General features: G+C 35.5%; 1 protein-coding gene across 3 annotated transcripts; it reads left to right on the forward strand.

The window, feature by feature from the left end:
* Nucleotides 1-61: 61 nt before the first annotated feature.
* On the forward strand, nucleotides 62-20,361 carry sytl5 (synaptotagmin-like 5). 3 transcript variants are annotated; one of them, XM_056260702.1, is made up of 17 exons: nucleotides 62-251; nucleotides 8,072-8,442; nucleotides 8,917-9,123; nucleotides 9,334-9,449; nucleotides 10,168-10,276; nucleotides 10,697-10,799; nucleotides 10,898-11,027; nucleotides 11,988-12,088; nucleotides 12,319-12,396; nucleotides 14,147-14,212; nucleotides 14,389-14,567; nucleotides 15,420-15,522; nucleotides 15,631-15,792; nucleotides 15,888-15,996; nucleotides 17,926-18,058; nucleotides 18,133-18,341; nucleotides 19,960-20,361. In XM_056260702.1, the coding sequence occupies exons 2-17, from the start codon at nucleotides 8,318-8,320 to the stop codon at nucleotides 20,100-20,102; spliced, it is 2,073 nt and encodes a 690-aa protein (XP_056116677.1). In that variant the 5' UTR covers nucleotides 62-251; nucleotides 8,072-8,317; the 3' UTR covers nucleotides 20,103-20,361. The 3 variants fall into 3 exon arrangements, with proteins under 3 accessions (XP_056116677.1, XP_056116679.1, XP_056116678.1); XM_056260703.1 differs by lacking the exon at nucleotides 62-251 and adding an exon at nucleotides 5,517-5,699; XM_056260704.1 differs by lacking the exon at nucleotides 14,147-14,212.
* Nucleotides 20,362-23,353: the final 2,992 nt, after the last annotated feature.

A 23,353-nucleotide genomic window follows, 5' to 3' on the forward strand; every position in this document is an offset into this window, starting at 1 on the left:
GAGTATATGGCAGTCCTATGATGCAGACACGTAAAAGACTGCGTGTGTGTGTGTGTACACGGTCACGGGGAATCCGTGGAAGCGCAAACTCCGCCCACGCTATGAACATCTCCAGCGGAGGGTGCGTGGGGGGGTTTGCCTCGCGCTCGGAGCTCGGGCTGCAATGAACACACCACTACAAAACTGATCTTGACTTGACCATGTAACAGCACTGCAGTTCACAGGATATTCATGTACGAATGCTGCGGCAGGTAGGACAACAGTTTATATCCTGGTGTGTTTCATGTATGCGGGTTGAGGGAATAACGCAGCTTTAAGGTGAGATGGACGCAGGAACTTCAATGCTCCCATTCTCTCATGTTTAACAGGATATCTTCTTTATATATCGGTTACATCATCTTAAAACATTCTAAACCCCGCAAAAGTCATAATCAGAAGATATCCCTTGACAAACAAGCCAGTTTTAACGCTGTTGTGTTGCACATATAATGTCGTCTCACCAGGTGTTTGAACAGGTGCAATGCAGCAGAGCGTTTTTGTAATTGTTTTTCGAGCCAGCCTGAAGTCGTTTTCAAATTTGTGTAGGATATTTTTTGTTAAAGTTCAAAAGTGCCACTACAATCTAATCGGTGGTGTTCATTGTAGGCTACGCTGAACATCTCATCACATATCAGTCACATATTACATGAGGCTAGTTGTCCTACTTTTTACCACAGTGAAAATTAATTGGGGTGTTTATTTTTGAAAGTGAATTTCATGCATGCCTTAAAGTCCTAGGGACACAATATCTTAATGTGTTCCATTGTGGCTCTATTGTGTCCATTTGACCATTTAAAAAAAATATATGATGGTAGGCTATTTATATTTACGTAGGATATAATTTACAAAATGAAATTATCTAATTTACCTAATTTAGTTTTAAAGTAGTTGTTTGAATCCAACATACAAAACCAGTGCTCAATTAAGCAATTTATGCATTATAGAAATCAACTTGCCGACCTTTCCTCTATATTGCCTATAGGCTATATGAGAGAGAGAGAGGGGGGATATAATCGTGCACAGTGAGGATTTCTGTAAGGTGATCTATAAGATGCTATTCCACATGATTACAGCTTTTAGCACATGCCAGTGCACCGTGTTTATCCTTTAGTATGATACCAAGCGGAAAGCTGTCCAGGGCTATTATGACATCATGAATGCAAAACCGGCCCACTAGTAGCCTACTGTATGTTGTTGTTAAGTATTATCTGTCTTTTTTTTATTGCTGTTACAGTGGTAATCACACTGAGAACCAGAACAGACTTCCTGCTGGTGTACTGAACTAAGTGCCTACTCACATGAGTGGAAGAGTGCAAGTTATACACGCAGATTTAAGCCCTAATTATTTACGGAGGTGACAAAAGCAGTGATGGATAAAATGCCTCTAAGCGTGTCAGCCTTATGTCACATGCCGGTAGGTAATGGTTTAAGGCGTGGTATGTCTTTTGTGTACTATGAGCAACAACATACAGTAAATCACTTCTGTTTTCAGAAGCTTTAGCTATTTATACCCGAGTGAGGCATAATCAAGATAAAAGGCAGCTGAGGAACAGCAAATCAGTTTGACTGGCCAGGGGAACATTTGCGCGTGAGAGAGAGGAGCATTTTGCTAAATAAATGCACTATATTACATATTCATTATATTTTCACTCTTATAATGTTTTTATTATAAAAAACTTCCTTATAATTGTATACATAAGTTGTTAATTTTATGTACCAGCAGACAGGGTTCCCTGACCTGAATAGTTTACAGCATTAGTTGAGAATCTTTTTTCCCTATCCATGTACTGTAGCTGATATTTATCGAATCAACATTGAAGTGAGATTCAAGTCGAATTGCAAGTTTATGAATCAAATCATGAAATGTGTGTCAAAACCCAGCCCTAATAAAAACACAGTACCAGTCATTGTACCGTGTAACATGTTGTTGGTAATGAAATTATGTTCAGTTACCAAATGTTTTGACAATCACAATACACAGTTTTTTATTTTTATTTTTTATAAACACCCCCATCTCCCCGAAAAATCCATAATTCTCACTCTTAAGATGCCAGCCCTGGTTAAGTGCCTAAAGAAGAGACATGTCTTCAGTTGTGATGTCTCAGCAGATCAGGTGGAGGTTGGCAGCTCATTCCACCAGAGACTAGTAGAGGTTTCAGAGTGTTAATATTGTAGTCTAGAAGAAACAATGAAGATATTAAAGAATTTGCAGTTGTGAGAATTTGCATTTCTGTTTTTCTTTGGAATTCCTTTCACAGATGGCTCTTGCAACAAATTTCAACCATCACAACAAAACAAAAAAAACTAAACAAAACAAAGTTGGCTGTGTGGACACGGTTTGTGTATTTGAGGCACAATTCCACCCATACAAAATCACTGTAAAATCATAATTTTTGTAAAAGAGTGACTGATACATACTGGTCACACAGAAAATGTATTATTATCTTCACTAAAAGATAGAAATATTAACATAATTCGCTATATAGACAGTGACGTTAGTGGCAGCAGGATCATAAAAACTAAATAAAATTCATAAAAAAGACTGAAAGCAAACTCATTAAATTTTTAAGGCCTTTTTCTAATTTTAATGTGCACTGGTCTTGAAAAAAGAGAATGTGGGATGACTTCATAGTTAGCAGGACCAAAATCTGTCATGTTCAGACAATATACCTCAATATATTGTGCTCTCATATGATTGACTGAGATGTACTGCACATATCATTCTACTGAAGGACTTTAACACTAACAATTGACTATCCATAAGTGACATTTTGTATTGATTTGTGTGTATGTGTTTAAAGAAGAGGCATGCATTAAAGATTCAACGGGGCACAGCTGGAGAGAACAACATCATTATATTTAATTACATTGCATGTCATTAGTCCATTAGTCCATACTTCATATGCAATCTGAAAATGTATGGAGGGCTGAAAACAACATTTCCTTTACATCTACTACTTTTATAAGTTTGTTCCCATGCATGGTGATTTGGAGATGTACCATGTTCATCTGGTGATAAACAGAAGTTGTTTCCCTTTGTGTTCTTTACACAAAGCTCTTTGAGTAACAAATTGTGTAAAATAATGTAATTTCTGCCATTAAATTACAATAAACATGTGCATTGGCATTATGTTTACCATTAGCCACCCTGCTCTCTAGATTTTGATATTGCCATTGGCTACTGAAAATCTCTTATCGGTTGTCCACTACCATAATTATTATTATTATTTTATTTTTTTAACCTTTATTTAACCAGGAATAGTCCCATTGAGTTACAGTAACTCTTCTCCCAGGGAGTCCTGGCCAAGATAGGCGGCCAAAAAGTTGCAAAGAAAAAAAACATTAAAAAAGACAGGACAAAAAAATTACATTCTACACAACAAATCTCTATACATAGACTATACATATACAAACGAGACATTTTGTTTAACTTAAGTAAATACAAACATATAATTTAAAGGGTACCTAGTTAAAAGCAATTACACCGTTCAGTCAAAGTTGACTTTAAAAGGTTTTTAAAAATATGAATAGATGGAAGTGATTCTAAATGTAAGGTGTTTTGGAGTTCATTCCAGACATTTGGTGCATAGGATGAAAAAGCTTTTTTTTTACCAAATTCTGTTTTGTCCACTTATACTTACCCAAGACTCACATTTGTCTTGCTAATCTGCATTTCATAGCTCTGTGTCCCTTTTTTATTATGCTAATGCACCTCTCTGTAAGGCATAACACATGCATGAAATTAATCTCCATTAAGCCAGGTGTTGTTGGTGAATGTGTCTCCATCATTAGAGGAGTAATTACTGTGAGCTGAGAGATGGACTGGCAGCTTGTTGACTTGTTCTTTTGAGATTTATGCACTGAACTACATTTCCCATGGTTCTTGCAATATGTTGTCATCTTTCATGCTGCTTTCAGGTCATGTCAGGATGATCATATTTACACATGAACAGCACCACAGTGTCTTAAATACCAGTGGAAAAATCAGGATTGTGAGTCATGTCACAATTAAAACATTGCTCAATATTGACTTCACTGTTTATTTTGCATGCATTCAGCGTACTGTTGATGCATAATACAAATAAGGCTTGTGCAACTGCATTTCAGCATGAGAAAGCTAAAATACACAGATAAATAACCAATTACACACCTAATGCGCATCCATTGCGCTTCATTATGTTGCACTAGGGCTGAAAAGCTTCCTGTCTTTTGTCAGTAACTAAAGAGATAAAGAAATATGAAATCTTATCATTTTGTCCCCACCATAATCTTTTCAACTTATCACATCATAATAATGACTTCCGAGCTGGTAAATACGAATTTCCCAGGAGAATTAGAAGGCAGCATTATTCCTGTCTGGTGTCTTCATGTGCACTAGAGCCTGAGGTACAAATGAATTAACTGTTTTTATCTAGTGTCATTATAGTTGTGTGTCTTAACTCTTTTCCCCTGCCAGCATTTTTGATAATTTTCACAAAAGTTTCATGGCCCCCATGAATTATTGTTGTATGAATAGGCTATCTGAACATGCATCAAAAGAAAGGTCAGACCCTCTGCTTTTAAACAAACAAAAAAACTGTTTTAATTTAGCTTCATGCATTCTTTTTTAATCAAAATTTGAATGTGGGTAAGTTTCATGATTTATATTCTGTTTAATGTTAATGATTGCGTTATTTTACATGCATCTGCTTACAAATGCTATTGCTGGTTTCTGCTTCTTCTTCACCTGTGTATTGTATGGAAGCTTGTTTCCGCCACAGAATAAAAAATAAAGGAAATTGCAACTTTCTTTCTCACAATTATATAGTCATAAACTTGCAATTCTGACTTTATAACACGCAATTGGGAGATATAAAGTCAGAATTGCATGATATGAAGTCGCAATCGGGTGTTATAAAGTAAGAATTGTGAGATAACTCGCTATTCTGAGAAAAAGTCAGCCTTTTTTCCCTTAGAATTGGACTTTATTACTCGCAATTGCAAGTTTATATCTCACAATTCTGAGAAAAGATGTCAGAATTGTGAGATATAAACTTGCAATTGCGTGTTATAAAGTCAGAATTGCAAGATATAAACTCGCAATTGCAAGAAAAAAAGTCACAGTTGCGAGTTTATATCTCGCAATTCTGACTTTACAACACGTAATTGTGAGTTTATATCTCGCAATACTGACTTTATATCTCGCAATTGTGAGATAAAAAGTTGCAATTATCTTTAAAAATGTTTTATTCTGTGGTGGAAACAATCTTCCATAGTATTGATCAGAAGATTCAGTACTATTTCAGAAGATGTGTCATAGCGCCGCCTACCCTATAACAGTGTAAACACAGGTTTGGAATTCTTTTTAAAGAAATGTATTATTGTATTCAGTAATTAAATTGATCGAAAGTGACAATAGACTTTTACAATGTTACAAAAATCTTTTTAAAATAAATTCTGTTCTTTTGAATATTCTATTCATCAAAGAATCCTGGAAAAAAATCCATCACAATTTTCACAAAATATTAAGTAGCACAACTGTTTTTAACATAAAAAGAAATGTTTCTTGAGCACCAAATCAGCATATAAGAATGATGTTTTTAAGGATCATGTTACACTGAAGGCTGGAAAAATGGCTTCTGAAAATCCAGCTTTGTCACCACATAATAAATACAGCCTTGGTGAACATGAGACTTCTTTGTAAAACATAAAAAATATCACTGACCCTAAACGTTTGAACGTTAGTGTATATTGCTTAACAACGTAAGAGAACTGTGTGTTGGTGTGTTTATACAGGGCTTTGTGTACACTAATGTGTGTACTTAGGGTGGGATCCAGGGAGATACCACACCTTTTGTAACCCTGCAGTTTTTATTGAAGCATCTCAGCAGTAGGCTACACCTTGCCTTAGGAGTGTATAATGAGCACTCCAACATTCAGACTCAAACGCATATAACAACTGCCTGACGATGACGGCAGTAAGACGCAGAAGAGCTTGTTTTTTAATTAGTAGTGCTGCTAGATATTGCGGGCACATGCTGTCCTTTGCCTCAGCGGAGATACTGAAGTTACACTCTTAATCTGCATGTATTGTGTGTCCCTGTAAACAGTTCTCGCATGAGAAATTTGAATTAATTTTGCTCCATGTCTTCCTGTTGAGTCAGACACTTAATCGAACAATAACCTCAGTTACACACAAATACACAAACATACACAGATGGAATTGTCTAAAGCGATTTTTGGCTGCGACATTACAAATAATTTGTCACCTGTGTGTGACACACTGACACATGTACGTATGTGGTTGTGTCACCAATGGCAGACGCTTTTCTAAGTGTAAATGATGGTGTGAAAAACAGCTTTTGAAGGTTCTGATTATGTAGGCTGGCCTGTTAGACATGGTGTATCAGATTCTGTCAGACAGGCAACATAGAAGAAAGCAAGTCGTACACACACACACACACACACACACACACACACACACACACACACACACACACACACACACACACACACACACACACACACACACACACACACACACACACACTGGTGTACTGTACATTGTCATTCTCTATTAATTTCAAACAAACCTGCAACAAAAATGAGATAACAACATACACACATGCAGTAAATGCTATATATTAACCTAGTTCATGCAAACAGAAGAGATGGATATGACCCATAATCAGTTCTCCAAACAGGAAATGAATAAGTCCTCCACAGATCCAGGCCAGTAAAATGCTTCAGTCTTGATGGGGTTTCCAGTAAAGACAACTGAGCATGATTAAAATGGTTATGGATTGGAGTCTAAAAAAAAAACAAAAAAAAAAACATGAATATGATATTATAATGTTATTATAATAATCATTAAAATATTGTAATATACATTATTAATAGTAGCATTGAATATTAGTTCAGCTAAAAGTTAAAATAAATGATTAATTATACAATTTATATACATTCTTGAATGGTTTGTGAATATCATATATGTAATGATTAACTTTTACCAAAAATGTAAGGCACAATTTAGACAACAGGCACGCCTTTTATGGCATGATGTTCCCTCTATTGTATTTTAGTGGATTCCAAATAAAAAGAAAATCGACTGCCAAGGATGTAGGATTTCATTATTTAATTTACTTTACGTTTTCATCCATTTCAAGCCCTATTATCGTGTGGAAAGTGCCAGCTATTAATGCAGAGGTTGTAGGTTCAGCCCCAAGTATGCATGATGTACAGTGATTACTGCCCTGTTCTATTACTCTTGTGCTCTCCAGCAAGCCACTTCACCTCAGATTGCCGCTGGCAGACTGCCACTGCAATTAGTGTATTGTCGCTTTAGATAAAAACCTAAATGGTGACTAGTAGCTGTAGCTGTATCGGATTGGCTGGGCTCTCATACTGACATCTGGACTGTCAGTCTATTAACAAAGCAGCAGATAGATAAAAAGTGCTTGATTTTGTCTCTAAATTATTGTTATATACATATAAGGATATACATGTGTGTGTATATATATATATGGATTGCTATACATATACTGTATGTAATGTGCTCTATTATATTTTATAATTCCTACATTTAGATACTGGTTTGTGTTTAATGTTTGTAATGAGAGGCATAATCATAGTTTTAAAGTGGTCACGTCATACATTTTTGTAAAATTTCTCTTGAGGATATTTGTGAGCCAAAGTGGATGTTTTTTTTTTTAGTTTTTTTTTGCTTTGAAAAGAGTAATAATAGGTTTTTCATTACAATTTTCTACCCTCTCTTTCTTTGACCCTTGCAGGCAGACTGATGGAAACACAGAATCAGTTTTTTTTTTCAACTTCTTTCAATAGAAGTTTTTTTCTTTTTGTACTGGGCGCATCTTTTTTATTTCTGAACGTAACTATGCTTTATATTATATTAAACTCTATTTTTTTAAAAGATCATGAACAATTAACTTGGTCAGAAGACATGAATCATGATTTACCATGTATATTGTAAGTATTACACATAAAATACCCTGATTGATCACTGATTTTTTTTATATGGATGTTATTCTTGCAGGCATTCAGCAGGTGAAAGGGTTAATGCACTGACCAACAGGATCACAAGACCTGACACAATTGCTGAGATGAAGGTTATCGCCTGAAGGAGCGGGCAGATGACCTTTGTGTCGACATGTAGATGTACCAAAGCAATCCTTCATTAATTCATAAGGATTCAAGCTGCATTCATGAAGCATCATTTTGATTGGTTTGTGGCCAGTTTTATTGGCTGAGTTTTCCTTGAGCTCTGTGAGCAGTTCTTTAAATGGTCATGGCGAAGACAACCGGGTCCCTTAATCTGTCCTTCCTTCTGGAGCACGAAAAGCAGACGATCCTCAGTGTTCTCCAGAAAGACGAGAAGGTCAGGAAACGAGAGGAGAAACGCATCAGGTAACGTCTTCCACCTGCAGATCATCACAAGCAGACATTTTCTTTCTTTCTTCTGCAAAAGTAGTTAGCTACTTTTTTTTAAAAAGTTTATAGAATAGCTAACTACACTGAAGCTACTTAAAATAGGTATATAACTATTCAATTAGATCATTTTAAATTATATTGCAGAACGACAAAAGCAAATAGAACTCATTATAATCAGTGATGTTGTCTACACTGGATGCGACGGGACAGTTTCCCGACAGTAACTGATGCACCATTCTATTTTCAAACACATAATAATAAACTAAATGTTCTGCTTAAAAAATACTTAAAATGTAGCGACTCAAATCTGTGGATTTTCTGTGGAAAATTCAGCTTCTTTTTGGAATAGATAAACCGTGTTATAAGAAACAGACCTACTGTAGTTCATTTATAGGGTTGCTTGCTACGTTTAGTTACTCCCCAACAGTCATGCCAGTTGTGCCTCTACAGGAAGCTGAAAAATGAACTTTTGGAACTGAAGCGAGCCGGGCGGCGTAGTTCAGCTGATCAGCGTGAGTGTGCCGTATGTCTGCGTGCGCTGGGTCTCATCCTGCAGAGGGGTAATGTGTGTACCAACTGTCATCGGCGGATGTGCAACTTCTGCACTGCTACACCTCCAGGCAGCAACTGCAAATGCACTGTGTGTGCAAAGACTGCGTGAGTCACACAGAACATCCATACATACTCTGAAAAGATGAGAGACACCATGAAATAATTTTTTTTGGCTTTTAATCCATGTTCTGCACCAACTTATTTCAATTGGAAATGTTTCGACGCAGTATGGGAAATTGCAGTTCATATGCTCTTTAATAGGTGAACCAATTAAGCTATGCTTGTCACTTCTATAATTGTGGCTTGCTGTCATAGGGAACTGAAGGTGGTTACAGGAGAATGGTTTCTGGAAGAGAGATCCAAGAGGTTTCAACATGTCAGTGTACCCAGCAGTGATGTAGTCAAACAGTCAATCCTCAGCAGTCCTCCAGGTGAGATCAACTCAGAGTCTGTGTCAACACAAACATCCATCAACCAATGCCTGGAAATATTGCCATACATTTTACACAATTTCAGCCCTGACATAATGTAAAGTTTTCCTCTCCAGGCTCTTTTTAATGATTTGAAAACTAGAATAGTTACATGTTTCAGTGTATAAAAAATAAATATATTATCATTTGTTTGTTCATGTCCAGGTGAACAGCAGCATTGACAAAAAAGTACAAGTCTGATCAGGTTTTGTCTCTTGTGTTAATTAATAGTGATGCACCTAAAATTTCAGCATCCGAAAATATTCAGAAGAAACGCTAAAAAAATTGGTTGCAGCCAGAATAGTTTTGAAGGGCCGAAAACATTGACGGAACAGTGATCATGTCAGCATCTACTATTTCATGCACACAATGTGGATAAGCAACATCGGGTGAACATGTCAGTGTGGACGCACTTCACCATGACCAAAAAGGATGCTAAAGAAGCAATATGCAAATATGTTCAGCTGACATATTGTTGCCAAAGAACTTTACTACAACTGGTTTCATTTATCATCTGATAACACGATACCCTGAGCAGAATACCGTGTTCAAATACTCAAATTTAATTACCTAAACTTTATTGGTCACTATTGAATAATACACAGATGGTCAAAGGACTGTGTATTTAGCTTAACGGCTTTGATATTCTTATTATGAATATTTGTTTTTGTTTATGGAGATGGAGGCTCTTCTCCCAGACCATCAGAGAGGGAGAGATCATCCACACCACAGTACGAGAGATCGCCTACGTCCCAATTCCAGATAAGGACAGGGAAGAACAGGAAAGGGTGAGGGGCATGATTTACAGTCCATTGAGCTTGACTTTGCTATGCTTGGAATCACTTACTTTGATACAATTCCTGCAGTTAATAGTAATTATGCAGTGCAGCGTATGCCTTTTTCTTTAAGCATGGAAAAACAGGAAGACCTACTACAGTTGCTTAAATGTAACACAATCGACCATTAGCAATGTGACAAATTAACCAGTAATATCACCAATGGTTTAAACATTAAGCATGCATTGTATTGGTCATGTGACAACAATGTAGCATATCGCTGTTTGAAATGATTGCATATTGCATACTGTTTCACAAAATAATAGGCAGTATATACTTTAGTGCAATAAGCTAGCATTTCGTTTTACTCAAGCCTGTGTCTTCTCATTAAGACTGTCTGTGTTTCACTCTCATTAAGTGTCTGTGTTTTAGGAAGAGAGCGGTTGCAGTGGAGCCATCAGGGTTACCAACGGTACCCAATAACATGAGAGCACAAATGGTCAAAACACCAACCCAGACAGAGGCAAGAAACAGGGTAACACACGATAACACATATGCATTCCTATATACAGACTTGTGTGCATGACAAGAAAGCAGTGTTTACTGTCTGTGCGTGTCCGTGTGTTTGTTCAGCCGGATGGAGCAGAGAGCGTGTCTAGTATACAAAGCAGTGACAGCGCTTCTGAAAAGATGGCGGATGGGCGGAGACAAAAAGATTCCAGCACTCCCTCTATCGCCATATCCAGAGCCTCCCTCTCATCAGGTATCACCATGGCAACAACTTGATATAATCTATTGCTGCCAATGACACCAGTAACAACATTTGCATGTGAAACTGTCCTTATATCAGTTCACTCTAATAAAAAAAATATAAAAGCAATAAGTGGGATTCAAAAGTCTGAGACCACACTGAAAATCTCATTTAAACATGGAAATGAACAGTTACAACATGTAAAATAGAAATATATGTAGAAGAAATGGAAATACTGTCATGTAAACAAACAGTGTCAGTGTCTTTGAATTTGTAAACCAATACTTACCTCAAAAACAGAATGCCTAACCCTTTTTCTAATGTTTTTTTTCTTTGTTATACTATGTAAAACATTTTCTTGAAAAATCAATAAAAAAGAACGTAAAACAAATCTATGTAGAAATATTCAAGATTCTGCTCTATTTCTAGGACACTAATTAAAATAAGCATTTTTAGACCAGTGCTAATTGACATTACTTTTTTTTTTGAAGCAGTGAATTAAAATATAATAAAATATATTGATATGTTTGCCTTTACTTGCTTTAGCTTATTATGTTTGTTTAGTCTTATTTAAAATAATTTTAAGTCATCTTAGAGGGCCCCACCCTGGTTGAGAACAACTGTTGAGAACGGTTGAGAACAACATTGTTGTACAGACTGTCAGATGTTGTTGCTTCCATTAAAGCACAAGATGCTTTTTGGATCTTTCTCATATCATGCTGGAGAACCTGATCATCAGGGTTTACACAAACATGCCAAATACTAAAACATTATAAAAATTTGTGTTAGTGTTTCAGTTCAACCTTTTGCTTAAATTATGGGAATGATGTAATTCGTAATGAAAAAAGTAAATATTATATTCCGAAAATTGCTAAATAAATGCATTTTCACTTGTGGTCTTAGGCTCGCTCTATGTCCTAAGTATTAGATAATATAAAATAGTCAGAACATCTCATTTTCTGTTCTTCACAGATCGCAGTCGCTCTGAGGTGGACCTCAGTAATCCTGGTGAGGGCTTCAGTGAAGATCCTCTGATAAGTCGATGCCGCTCAGTTCCAGGACTGAACGATGGGGTATATTTCAGCCACAGTCTCTTAAACCACTTCTCACTTGCAATCTTGTTCATCATTTTTTTCTGTGTGCAGGATATGAGATATATTTCCGGATAGGGAGTTAAAATGATAAGAGACAGCCTTCTGTAATGTGATTTTTATGATATCATATCACTGAGTGAAGTGATTGCATAAAGAAAAGCAGTGCTGTTTCAATGTGATATTCGTTGATGGCAGTGTTTGTGCTCTAGGACTCGGATGAGGACATTGATGCGGTGTTATCAGCACACTATAAAACCAACCGGAGCGTCTGCAGTGCGCAATCAATGGTATAATGTTTTACACAGACACACGCACACAAAAAACAACATAATCACAGGCGCTTTGCTGCAGTGTGTGTTTGCTGGCTTTGTGCAAATGTCTGACTGAAACAAAATATATTTGTTCCCTTTTCTGTGTACTGTATGTTTAGACTTATATTTGTGTGCCTTATATAAGGGGAGCCAGAAACCCAATGCTTTTACCCTCTTTTTTCAGATATTAAGTATACCCTACCCTATAAAACTCGTTCCACTTCAGCTATTCTCCATTATCCAACTCCAGCTATTCTTTTGAATATAAATATATATCCTCCTTGTGAATATTAGCATTTCCTCCTCCTGGCAAAATATCCAGTTACATGAGATCACTTAATTTGTTGACTCACCTGGTAGACCCACGCATGCATTTTTTTATCGCACTATCTCATATACACACAATTTAGCATAGATAAAACTTGCAATAACTACTGAAAGTGCATCATTGTCATAGTTCCCGGTTATTGGCCACACATACAGGTGCAGGTGGTGCATTAAGACACAACAAAGAGAAATAATTCAGGCAAACATGAAGACAAGTGGCCTCTTTCAAAACAGCTGACATAACTCGTAGCTCACACGCAGTCTCTAATAGCTAGATGAGTCAGATGTGTTTCCTCTTCATTTAGCACTCTTCACAAGAAAAGAGACAGGCTTTTACTGACAACAAAACAGTCATGTTTTCACAGAATTAAAGTTGCCATCATTTACTCACCCTTATGTCATTCAAAATCTAAATGATGTTCTTCTGTGGAACACAAAAGAAGATGTTTTGAAGAATGTGCATGCTACTCTTTGACATAGTGTGAAAGTGAATGACCGAAAGCACCAATGGACCACTTCCATTCAATTTGTGTGATAAAGTCCAAGTATAAATATAAAATATTCCAAAGAATAGACAGAAATGATACAATATTTATTACTTGTTGAAAATCTTGCTTTCTGCCATAGCTCTTAAATCGTATTAGTCTTCATGTAAATGCATATGCCTTGTGCTACATTTTACATAAAATGTATGGCTTCAAAAAACCTATATACTATTTTCATTGGGTTTTTCTGTCATTTTTGGTGCCCAAAAGCCCCAGTTCCCATTCAATGTCATTATATGGAAAAGAGTAACGATGCACTGAATGAATTTTTTTACAAAACTAAACCAAAAATACATTTTTCATTTAGCCCGAAACCCAAACTAAAATGTATGTATGGGTAAATTAATTTTGGTCATTGAATTTGGTATGCTGTTTGGGGATTTGTGTTCTCAGGTGATAAATTAGGCATAGTCGTAGTAAACTTCTCAATATTTTAGTCACCCAGTTCGGCTACTGAGAAATGCTAATTAAATGGTGTTTTTTGGTCAATGGTTTCGTCCCCTCAAAACTACTACCGCCAATACCAAAAATTCAGCTGAATATTTTTGGTTGCTGAAATGTGCATTACTAGAAAATAAAATCTCTTTTTATGGAAGAAAGAAGTACAAATGGGTATAAATTTACATCAGGGTTAGTAAATAGGACACAATGTTCATTTTTAGGTGAGCTGTCACTTTAAACAGCTAATAATCAATAATCAAATGTGAAAAAGTTCCTTCTTGGCTCTAGCAATCTGTGTTCTGTCACATTTAAATAGGTTTTCTTATTCTACTTCTCTGCTCTCTGTTTTTTTTCCTGGCTTGCCTTCATGCTGTCAATCTTCTCTACTCTGTCTTTCTCCTGTCTTATTCCAGTCTTCCACACCTGCCTCGGAGAGAAAGTGGGGTTTCCTTAATGTACCTGACTCAGATGCTGACACTGTGAGTGTTCAGTGTGTGTTTGAGTACAGCTGTGTGTGTGTGTCTGTCTGTCTGTTGCTGTGTTCGCTTCAGTTTCTCTCTCTTGCCTTTCTGTATTACACATACATACACACATACATTTAAACACAAGCTTGTGAAAGATGCACAGCCAAAGACCCTCCCTATATTCTCTCCAGACCAGCATTAACAGTATGATGAGCGTGTACAGTGAGACGGGGGACTATGGCAACGTGCGGGTTTCCGGGGAGATCCTGCTCAACATCTCTTACAGCTATAAAACAGGGGCACTAAACGTGCTCGTCCGCGAGTGCCGCTGCCTAGCAACCGGGGATGAGAGGAGACAGCGCACGGATGCGTAAGGCCACACACACAGAGAGAGAGACAGCTATACACTTCACTTTGAGCCCTGGCAGAGCATCCCTGCACTGCATGTATTTGGGGTGTCCATATATTAACATTTAGATTTACAATTAGTATATTTTTCTATTACTGTATTTAAAAGGATAGTTCAATGTAATAATGTTAAATGTAAATTCTATAATTCTTTACATTAGTATTGTTTATACACTTGAAAAATTTATTAAAGCTATTATTTTTATATTTTGTTTTCATTTTAGTTTGTTTTAATAATTTTATGTGCTTTTGTAATTTTTCACTAGTTTTATAAATATTTAGCTATAATTTATTTTTGTTTTAGTCATTTTAGTACTTCAACTTAAACATATATTTTATTTCAGTTTAATTGTCTTTCATCATATTTATTTTATTTCAACTTGTATTTCAATTATCGGAAACAATTGTTAATAGTTGATTTTCAGTAATTTAATGATTTCATTTTTAGTCTATGGCTTTAGAAAATGTGCATGGAAGGACTTTTTTTGTTGTCATTTTTAGAGTTCGAAAGACTTTTTTTTTTTTTTTTTAAATGGGTGACCTTTTCATAATGCAGTCATTTTCAGTTTTGATTTAGCTGACATTTCCTGAAAATGTTCTGAAATATTTGCTGAAATATTAATAATTAAATACAGTATGTGTTGAAAGGTAAAGAAATCTAACTCTGTCCAGTATTCACATATATTCTTATATGTGTATTGTTTATTATCAACAAATTATTATTTGTTGTCTAAGATATCAATTTAATACTGATGCATCAGAGACCGATATTGTACAGAAGCAAAAAAATCGGTGTGTGTGTGTGTGTTTACAGCTATATTAAAACATATCTCCTGCCAGACAAGTCCCGTCAAAGCAAGCGAAAAACCAGCATCAAAAGCAACACCACTAACCCAGTCTTCAACGAAAACCTGAGGGTAAGAGAGGGTTCAATCCTGCCTTACAGGGTTTTCTATTGAGATTGATGAGATATTGTAAATGAGATATTGATTTAAAGGCTCTTATCTGTCTGTCCCTTTGAGTAGTATGTAGTCAGTCACTCTCAGCTGGAGACGCGCACACTGCAGGTTTCTGTGTGGCATCATGATCGTTTTGGACACAACAACTTCCTGGGGGAGACGGAGCTGACCTTTGACTCCTGGGAGTTTGACACGAAGATAGAGGAATGGTTCTCTCTACAGCCTAGGGTGAGCTGAACATACACAAACAGAAACAGCGAGAGATAAAAAGAAATGTTGACATGGATAAGTGTGATACTGAAATGTGTGTGTGTCTGTGTCAGAATGAGTCTTATGTGGACTCAGTGATGCACTATAAAGGGGAACTTACAGTGGTTTTGAAGTACATTCCTGCAGAGAGAAATGTCTCCCTGCCTCTGGACCAAGTGCAAGGTATGACTTAGAAATAATTTCTATTTCATTTCTTTCACCTTTTCATTGTTGATAAAACCTATGACCTAAAGTAGTGGCAAAAAGTGGGGATTTTTTTTTTTAATTAACCTAAAGTTTGATTAAACCATCAAAAAATATTAAATTGTATTTTAAATATGAGGGAGGAACAAAACACTAAACTTGCTTAAGGTATTTTTTTTTTGACAAAAATTATATGGCTAAAAAAGACAAACTACAGCTAAAGGTTTTATTTTACTGTGCAAAATAAAGTTTGTTGGCTTTCTCTGGGTTTTGCATGTGTTCATAATTTCTTTGTATGACAGCCTGGCCAAAAATTGCAAAAAAAAATGTCCAAGCACAACTACATGATATGCTTACAAAATCTTTAACACATTTTTAATAGTATTTGAATAAATATTCCTTATAAATTTTCCTTGGCTGAACATCACTTATGATTTTAATATTAATGTGGCAATAATTTCTTTATGGATTGATCGTGAATTATGATGTTGCCTCGAAGCCATAAACAGCCTAGAGTTAGGTTACAATTAACTATATTACTAAGTGGAAGAATTGTTTATTGTGATTATTAGTAGTATTATATTTAATTATTTTTTGAAAATTTGTGTCTTATATCATGCCGCTTTGCTGCCTGATAAACACTTTGTGTCATATTTTAAATATTATAAAAAGAAGGTAAAAATATAAAATAAAATAAAAAAAGGATAAAAGGATAAAGTAAATTTACAAACATTTTTGTTTTAAAAACTAGGTACTTTTCATGCTAGGTTAATTTTATGATAGGTACGTTAATCTAACATATCTAATAGTTTACACAGCAAAAAAAAAAAAAAAAAAAACTCTACTGCAGATGTTTTAAATAAGATATGTTCAATAGAGGATTATGCAATGGTGGTTAATACAAAGTGATACTTTTAAAGGATGGTATACCCAAAAAATGAAAATTCTGTCATAATTTGCTCATCCTCAAGTTGTTCCAAACCTGTATGAATTTTATATAGAATATTTTGAAGAATGTTGGTAATCAAACAGTTGATGGGACCCCATTGATTTCCATAGTTTTTAGTATATAGTATTTTTGCCATAATGTGAAAGTCAATGGGATCCACAAACTGGTACAGGTTTGGAGCAACTTGAGGGTGAATAAATAAAGAATTGTCCTTTAAATATTAAACTAAAACCGGCAATAGGTGGCTGTAAGTGTCTTAATGCCTGAGCCATTCATTCAGTTACAAAGCAAGTGACTGTATTTATGAATGAAACATTGACTCTCAGGATTCGTTCAAAGCCTCAGATTCATTCACGAAACACCCCTGTGTGTTGCAGTTCTGCTGTGGATTTCGTTGGAACTATTATTTTGTTGCAGAATAGATTAATCAATACTGTGTTTAAAATTAACATCACTTAATATTACCATTTTGTTTTTGAACTGGAAAAGTTGCATTCTTGCTCGTATAATATTGATAATGATAATATTCAACATTATTTGTTCTTCATGCTAGTAAGTGCTAAATCCGTACATTTACAAAGGTACAATGCGGAGAATGACAGTGATGTAGCTCGATTTGCTGAGGGAGCATGCTCAGTGCTTGTGTGGATGCAGTCAGGTAATTTGATTGGATGCCATGTATTTGACCTTTTACGGCATTTTGCCTGTTAGAAATACATGCTCGGTTTTAATGTAATTTTAAGGTGGGGTAGAATTAAATTAAACGGCAAAAACTCTGCATTTTGTTCGCATACACCCTCTGTGACGCCCCAGTTTAGGAACTACTGGTCTAATGATTTAAACATTGTAACGGGACACTATATGTTTAACGTGTCATCGACAAAGCTTCTATTTGAGCTCCTAGAAGCTCTCTGTTTATAATACTGGAGTGTATAATCAAGCTCTCTTCTGTTTCTCAGTGAAAAGGGGATTTCTGAAGGGAAAGAAGAAGACCATCACACTTCCTAAAGGAGGAATGGTGGAGCTGCTGGTTAAAGAGGCAAAAAACCTAACGGCTGTTAAAGGAGGGTCCTCTGACCCATTCGTCAAAGGGTGAGCTGAATTCCTCTGATTTCTTCATATACATTTCGCAAACTCACACTCCTGGTTTTCTGCTTGTGTATCAGATACCTACTGCCTGATGACAAGAAAAGCACAAAGCACAAGACCGCGGTGGTGAAGCGTACCGTAAACCCACGCTGGAATCACACCTTCACATACTGCGGCCTGCAGCACAGTGATCTGGACAGCGTGTGTCTGGAGCTGACAGTGTGGGACAGGGAACCGCTTGCCAGCAACGTCTTCCTGGGGGGTGTGCGGCTCGGGGGAGGGACAGGTCAGTCTTTCTTTAGCTTAGCCTTTTTCAGGTCAATCTCTATTTTTGTATCAAAAATCCACAGTATGTATTTCAAAATCTGCATACATGCTAAATTCAGCGTTTTACGCAAACAATGGGTATATTATAGTATTTTGAATTCGTAATATTTTGAATTAGCCTTTTATTTTTATATTTTCTAATTTCATTCTAATAAAAGTTTGTCATTTTGTTGTGCTTTTCTGTTTTAAGTTTAGAAGAAAAAAAATATAGCTTTAATTTATTTTCATTTCGATTTTAGTTTTAGTAATTTTAATACTTCAACTTATACATAGTTTTTCATCTAATATCTATGTTTTAATATCTGATTTTTAAAAATAGTTTTAATTAACAATAACAACACTTGAAAGTCAATCACAAAATACTCAAGTTCTGTCAGGAATAAGAGCCAAACTGTTCAAAGCACAACCTGAAACATAGTTTTTCATTCACTAATGGAAGTCCATTTCATTTACTTCTTTACCATAGCATCAAATTATATTTCCCACATTAGTAGGACAGATTTGTTCAGATTTGATATTGTGCGTTACTGTGCAATGTTCTCTAACTCAAATTAAGATAATCATTCAGTCCCACATGTTCTTGAATATAATTTCCACTGTAATGTTCTTTCTAAACGTCTCTTAAATCCATCATCAATGATGCATGAAGGATTAGTTTCTGCAACACATTTTGTATTCATGCTAAACTAATTTACTGTTACAAATATGTTTTATTAAGATCTTCACTCACTCATGATCGAGTCATTTGATTCTCTTTGATGGTTGTGTTAAAGGGGCCTTTTACAGTGTTTATAATTACAAATATTACTCAAAGTTTCTTGCACTAAAATCAGTTTACATGACTAATTTCCACCCTCTCTAGCCCTTTTAATATTTTTCTACTATACCTTTAAGACTCCTATAAATAAATGACCCCTATTAGGATTGGCTAACCTCTTCACGTGTAAAATGAAATGACTATCACACCCCTATTAAATTGCTGACAAAGTTAATGTGGACAGTGATATATTTATGTGCTGATAGTTCAAACATAACCATGACGTTTTCCTGACACTGAAGACTGGAGTAATGATGCTGAAAATTCAGCTTTAGCTTCAAAGAAATACATTTATTTAAAAAATATATTCCAATATACAAAATATTTCACAATATTACAGTTTTCTCCTTTATTTTAGTTGAAATAAATGCAGGCTTTGGTTGAGCATAAGAGACTTATTTTCAAACACTAAAAAACTTACCATCTATTGTAAATTCATTCATTTTGATTTTGACGAGATATTTTGTTTTATAAAATGTTTCAAAATAGCCTTATGACAATCCATTGTTGCAATTTTAATTTAGATCATTTCTCTGTGATATACTAAATGGGCTTTTTGGTGTGAATTGCTTAAAAAATGGTTGAACACTAACAGCCAAAAAACTGTCACCTAGCTAGCTAACATAAGTTTATTTTATTTCTTTAAACAATCTTTGAAATGACTCCACTGTGGGTGTCTGAGAGTTGAGCAGTACAGCTAAGATCTCTGTGTTTAGATCTTACATACAGAGCAATCAAATGACCTGCTTGTGTCCTGCAGGTCTGAGTTATGGGAAAGAAGTAGATTGGAACGATTCCTGCGGCGAGGAGCAGCGGCTATGGCAACGCATGATTGACAACCCTGAAGTCCCACTAGAGTGCACACTGATGCTGCGATCCAGCATGGCCAAGAGGAAGACATAGAGAGAAGAGGAAGGACAGTTTCCCTGGCAATACGCATCAAATCTGATCACCTCTAGACACTTTAAAGTGCTCTTTATGTTCTTTGGCAGTACTCACACTACCCAGATTCTCATTCCAACGTGCATATGCTCACTAAATTCTCAAAACACATCTGTGGTATACACATATGGGCCTATAATTTCCCATTTACACCTGGTATTAACATGTCTCAATTGTGACCACAAGGATTTGGATTTCAATCACTATCATATATCATATAGATATACATATATACTGTATATCATAGATATATCACTTATATCAGTGCGGTACTTCATGTTGATAAAGCACACGGGAAGAGCAAAAAATGGTACACAGTCTCTCCCAAATATATTTAAATATTTAATATAATTTTTTTTATTATTTACTTACGCATTCACATTAGTTGAGTACCTGTATTAAGCAGTCCTCGGAATAGTGTGCTTCAAATGTAGTTGATATCAGGCTTACTGAAGAAAGAATATTACTCGGTACTTTATATTTACATTGTAACAAGGACACCTTGAAATAAAGTGTAACCTTATATTTTAAAACAATCACACACATTGGTCATAACTGTGAATAGCACATGAGTACTATTTAAAAAGAGCATAGTGAGCATTATGAACAATCAAAGGTCACAGTTGTCCAGAAAAAGCACAAAGCACTTCCTCCATACACACACACACACACACAAGAGAGAATTTTTTTTATCCAATTTGCACAAATACCACCTGCACATAACACTTGTACAAATGGCAGACTAACTGAGAACAATGTACTGTAATTTCATAGCTAGTTTTACCACAGTTAGAATGGTGTGTGGCATACAAAAGATTATCTGGGAACAATGTGGTTCATTACCTTTACCTAGGTTTACAGTTCCTCGAAGAAAATCCAGTGTTTTTGGTAAAATGATAGTTATAGCCCCAAATGTAAAGTGGATAAAGTAGATTACATTTCTATTAAGACATCTTTAAGCCTGTTTTCTAAAGACTAGTCACAATTCAGCATGCAAATATTACAATGACATGATTGTTGTCAGGTAGACCCCGCCACCCCCCACCCCCCACTGTTCTATCACACAGAAAGCCTCAGCATCGAAGAAGGTACACTCTGCACAAATGCATGATGTTTACCATAACCCAAAAAAAAAAAAAAAAAAACTAAGAATAAAATGATCTATAAAAATATAAGTGGTTTAAGGTTCTATTTGGATATAAAAAGAAAAAAGACCGATTTGAAATACACAAATTGTCACAAAAAACATACATAGGCACACATATTGTATAAGCACAATGCCTACAGCCCCTATATTGATTTTTGAGGTTAGTTTAATAGTTAATTCCCCAGTTGATTCATTTGAGCCGTCATGTCACTGTGAGGTCTCCATGAATAATGTGTGCACCCCCTTTTACACCTAATACTCTTGTTAGAATCAGTCAAGTGAATAGACCTTATATCACACTGTATAATAAATTGAGAGATTTTGTGGCATATGTAAGGCTTTATCAATGTCGATGTTTGACATCCAAGTGTTCCCATGTCTGATATTGTCTAAAGCTGTTTGATTCACAGCATGTTCAGTGTATGTGTGCTGTTTCCACTCTCTCATCAGGAAGACAGTGTTTAGGACTGTTCTGTACTGTACTTTATCATCTTCAGAAAAAGAATAAACTATTATTTAACCACTCCTGCTGCTTCATTTCTCCTTTTTCCACATCTTAATTATTATTCTCAACCATTCTCTCTTTCTCTCTAAATACATACTTAGCTGTATTGATATATTATCTGAAAGAAGTTTTCTGCTCACCAAGGCTGTATTTATTTGATCAAACATTCAGTAAAAACAGTAACATTGTGAGCTATTGCAATATAATATATTTTAAAATGTAATTTATTCCTGTGATGGCAAAGCTGCCATTACTCCAGTCTTCAGTGTCACATGATCCTTCAGAAATCATTCTAATATTCTGATTTGCAGTCAAATATTTCTTCTTGTTATCAATGTTGAAAACAGTTGTGCTACTTAAATATTTGTGGAAAAATGTTATACATTTTTTCAGGATTCTCTGATGAAAAGAAAGTTCAAAAGAACAGCATTTATTTTAAATAGAAATCTTTTGTAACAGTGTCTTTCTCTTTACTCTCACATTTGTTTTTTTAAATAATTTTTTGATAAAGTGGCTAAACTAGCTGGTTAAAAAGATCACATTATTGCTCTCTTGACTGGTCACGAGTCTAATAATTTCTTTGTGATCAATTTTTATTTTATTTATTTTTTACATGGCAACAAAATGGCTTCCACTGACTTTTACAATAGCTTTTCAAACATTACAAATATACTTTAGATATATTTTAAAGCAAAGCTGATTCACTACTTGTAAGAAATCATAATATAACACTACGCCAAAATACTTTCAATAATTTTAGCCTTATACTGAGACTTTCTTTCTCCTCACTGTGACATTGAAAACATTACTCCCTACAAAATAAATTCACGAGTTCCTTTGCCCATATAATCTTTAAGCTAATAAGGTTAAGCGTATTGGGCTTGCTATCCGCAGTGGAGTGGCTCGAGGAAGCAGCTTCAACTTGAGCTTAGATATACCCCCCAGTGGGACTACTAATGCTTGGATGATGAGTATGGTAGCAGGATGCCTAAATTATATTTGTGTAGTTGCGGAGGTGGAGGGATGGCAAAACCGCTGATGCCAGAGCAAGGTGAGCGGCTGCTTATATGCTCCGGCAGTTAATTGAAAGATTAGATGGGTTCACTCCTCCCGAAATTACATTGTGAACTTCACTTAATTTTAATTCAGAAATTGAAAACATATTAATCATAACTCTAATGTACTCAGTTCAATTTGACCTTATTTATTTACCAAACCAAAGAACCCAGACAAACCCAACTGGCCTTTTAAAAAAGCAGTCTCAATGCTCTCAAATTTCAATCATCAAACAGGCTTTTATTACATTAATATTGCTTTGGTAGTATTTCTTAAGAAAAGTAGACCGTCCACTCTGACATAAATAGAGACAACAGACAAATCAAATAGAGCAGAACCTCATAAAAAGACAAACAACAAAGACTCACTCATGCATTCATATTGAGAGATGTGTGTGCGTGTGTGTATGTTTACAATATATGTTACAATATAAGATGTAGCAGCTCTATCCAGACTCTCTCTTGTAGTGTGGTTTGCTTTATACCCAGTAGAAAATGATGTGCA

This window comes from Rhinichthys klamathensis, unplaced genomic scaffold (assembly GCF_029890125.1).
Source record: "Rhinichthys klamathensis goyatoka isolate OS25496 unplaced genomic scaffold, OSU_Roscu_1.1 h1tg000177l_1, whole genome shotgun sequence".
Classification (NCBI taxonomy): domain Eukaryota; kingdom Metazoa; phylum Chordata; class Actinopteri; order Cypriniformes; family Leuciscidae; genus Rhinichthys; species Rhinichthys klamathensis.

Coding starts and splice junctions, on each gene's coding strand:
- sytl5 (XM_056260702.1), top strand. CDS start 8,318: ATGGTCATGGCGAAGACAACCGGGTCCCTTAATCTGTCCTTCCTTCTG. Junction 12,089..12,318: donor TTCCAGGACTGAACGATGGG/GTATATTTCAGC, acceptor TTTGTGCTCTAG/GACTCGGATGAGGACATTGA. Junction 18,342..19,959: donor GCGGCTCGGGGGAGGGACAG/GTCAGTCTTTCT, acceptor TGTGTCCTGCAG/GTCTGAGTTATGGGAAAGAA.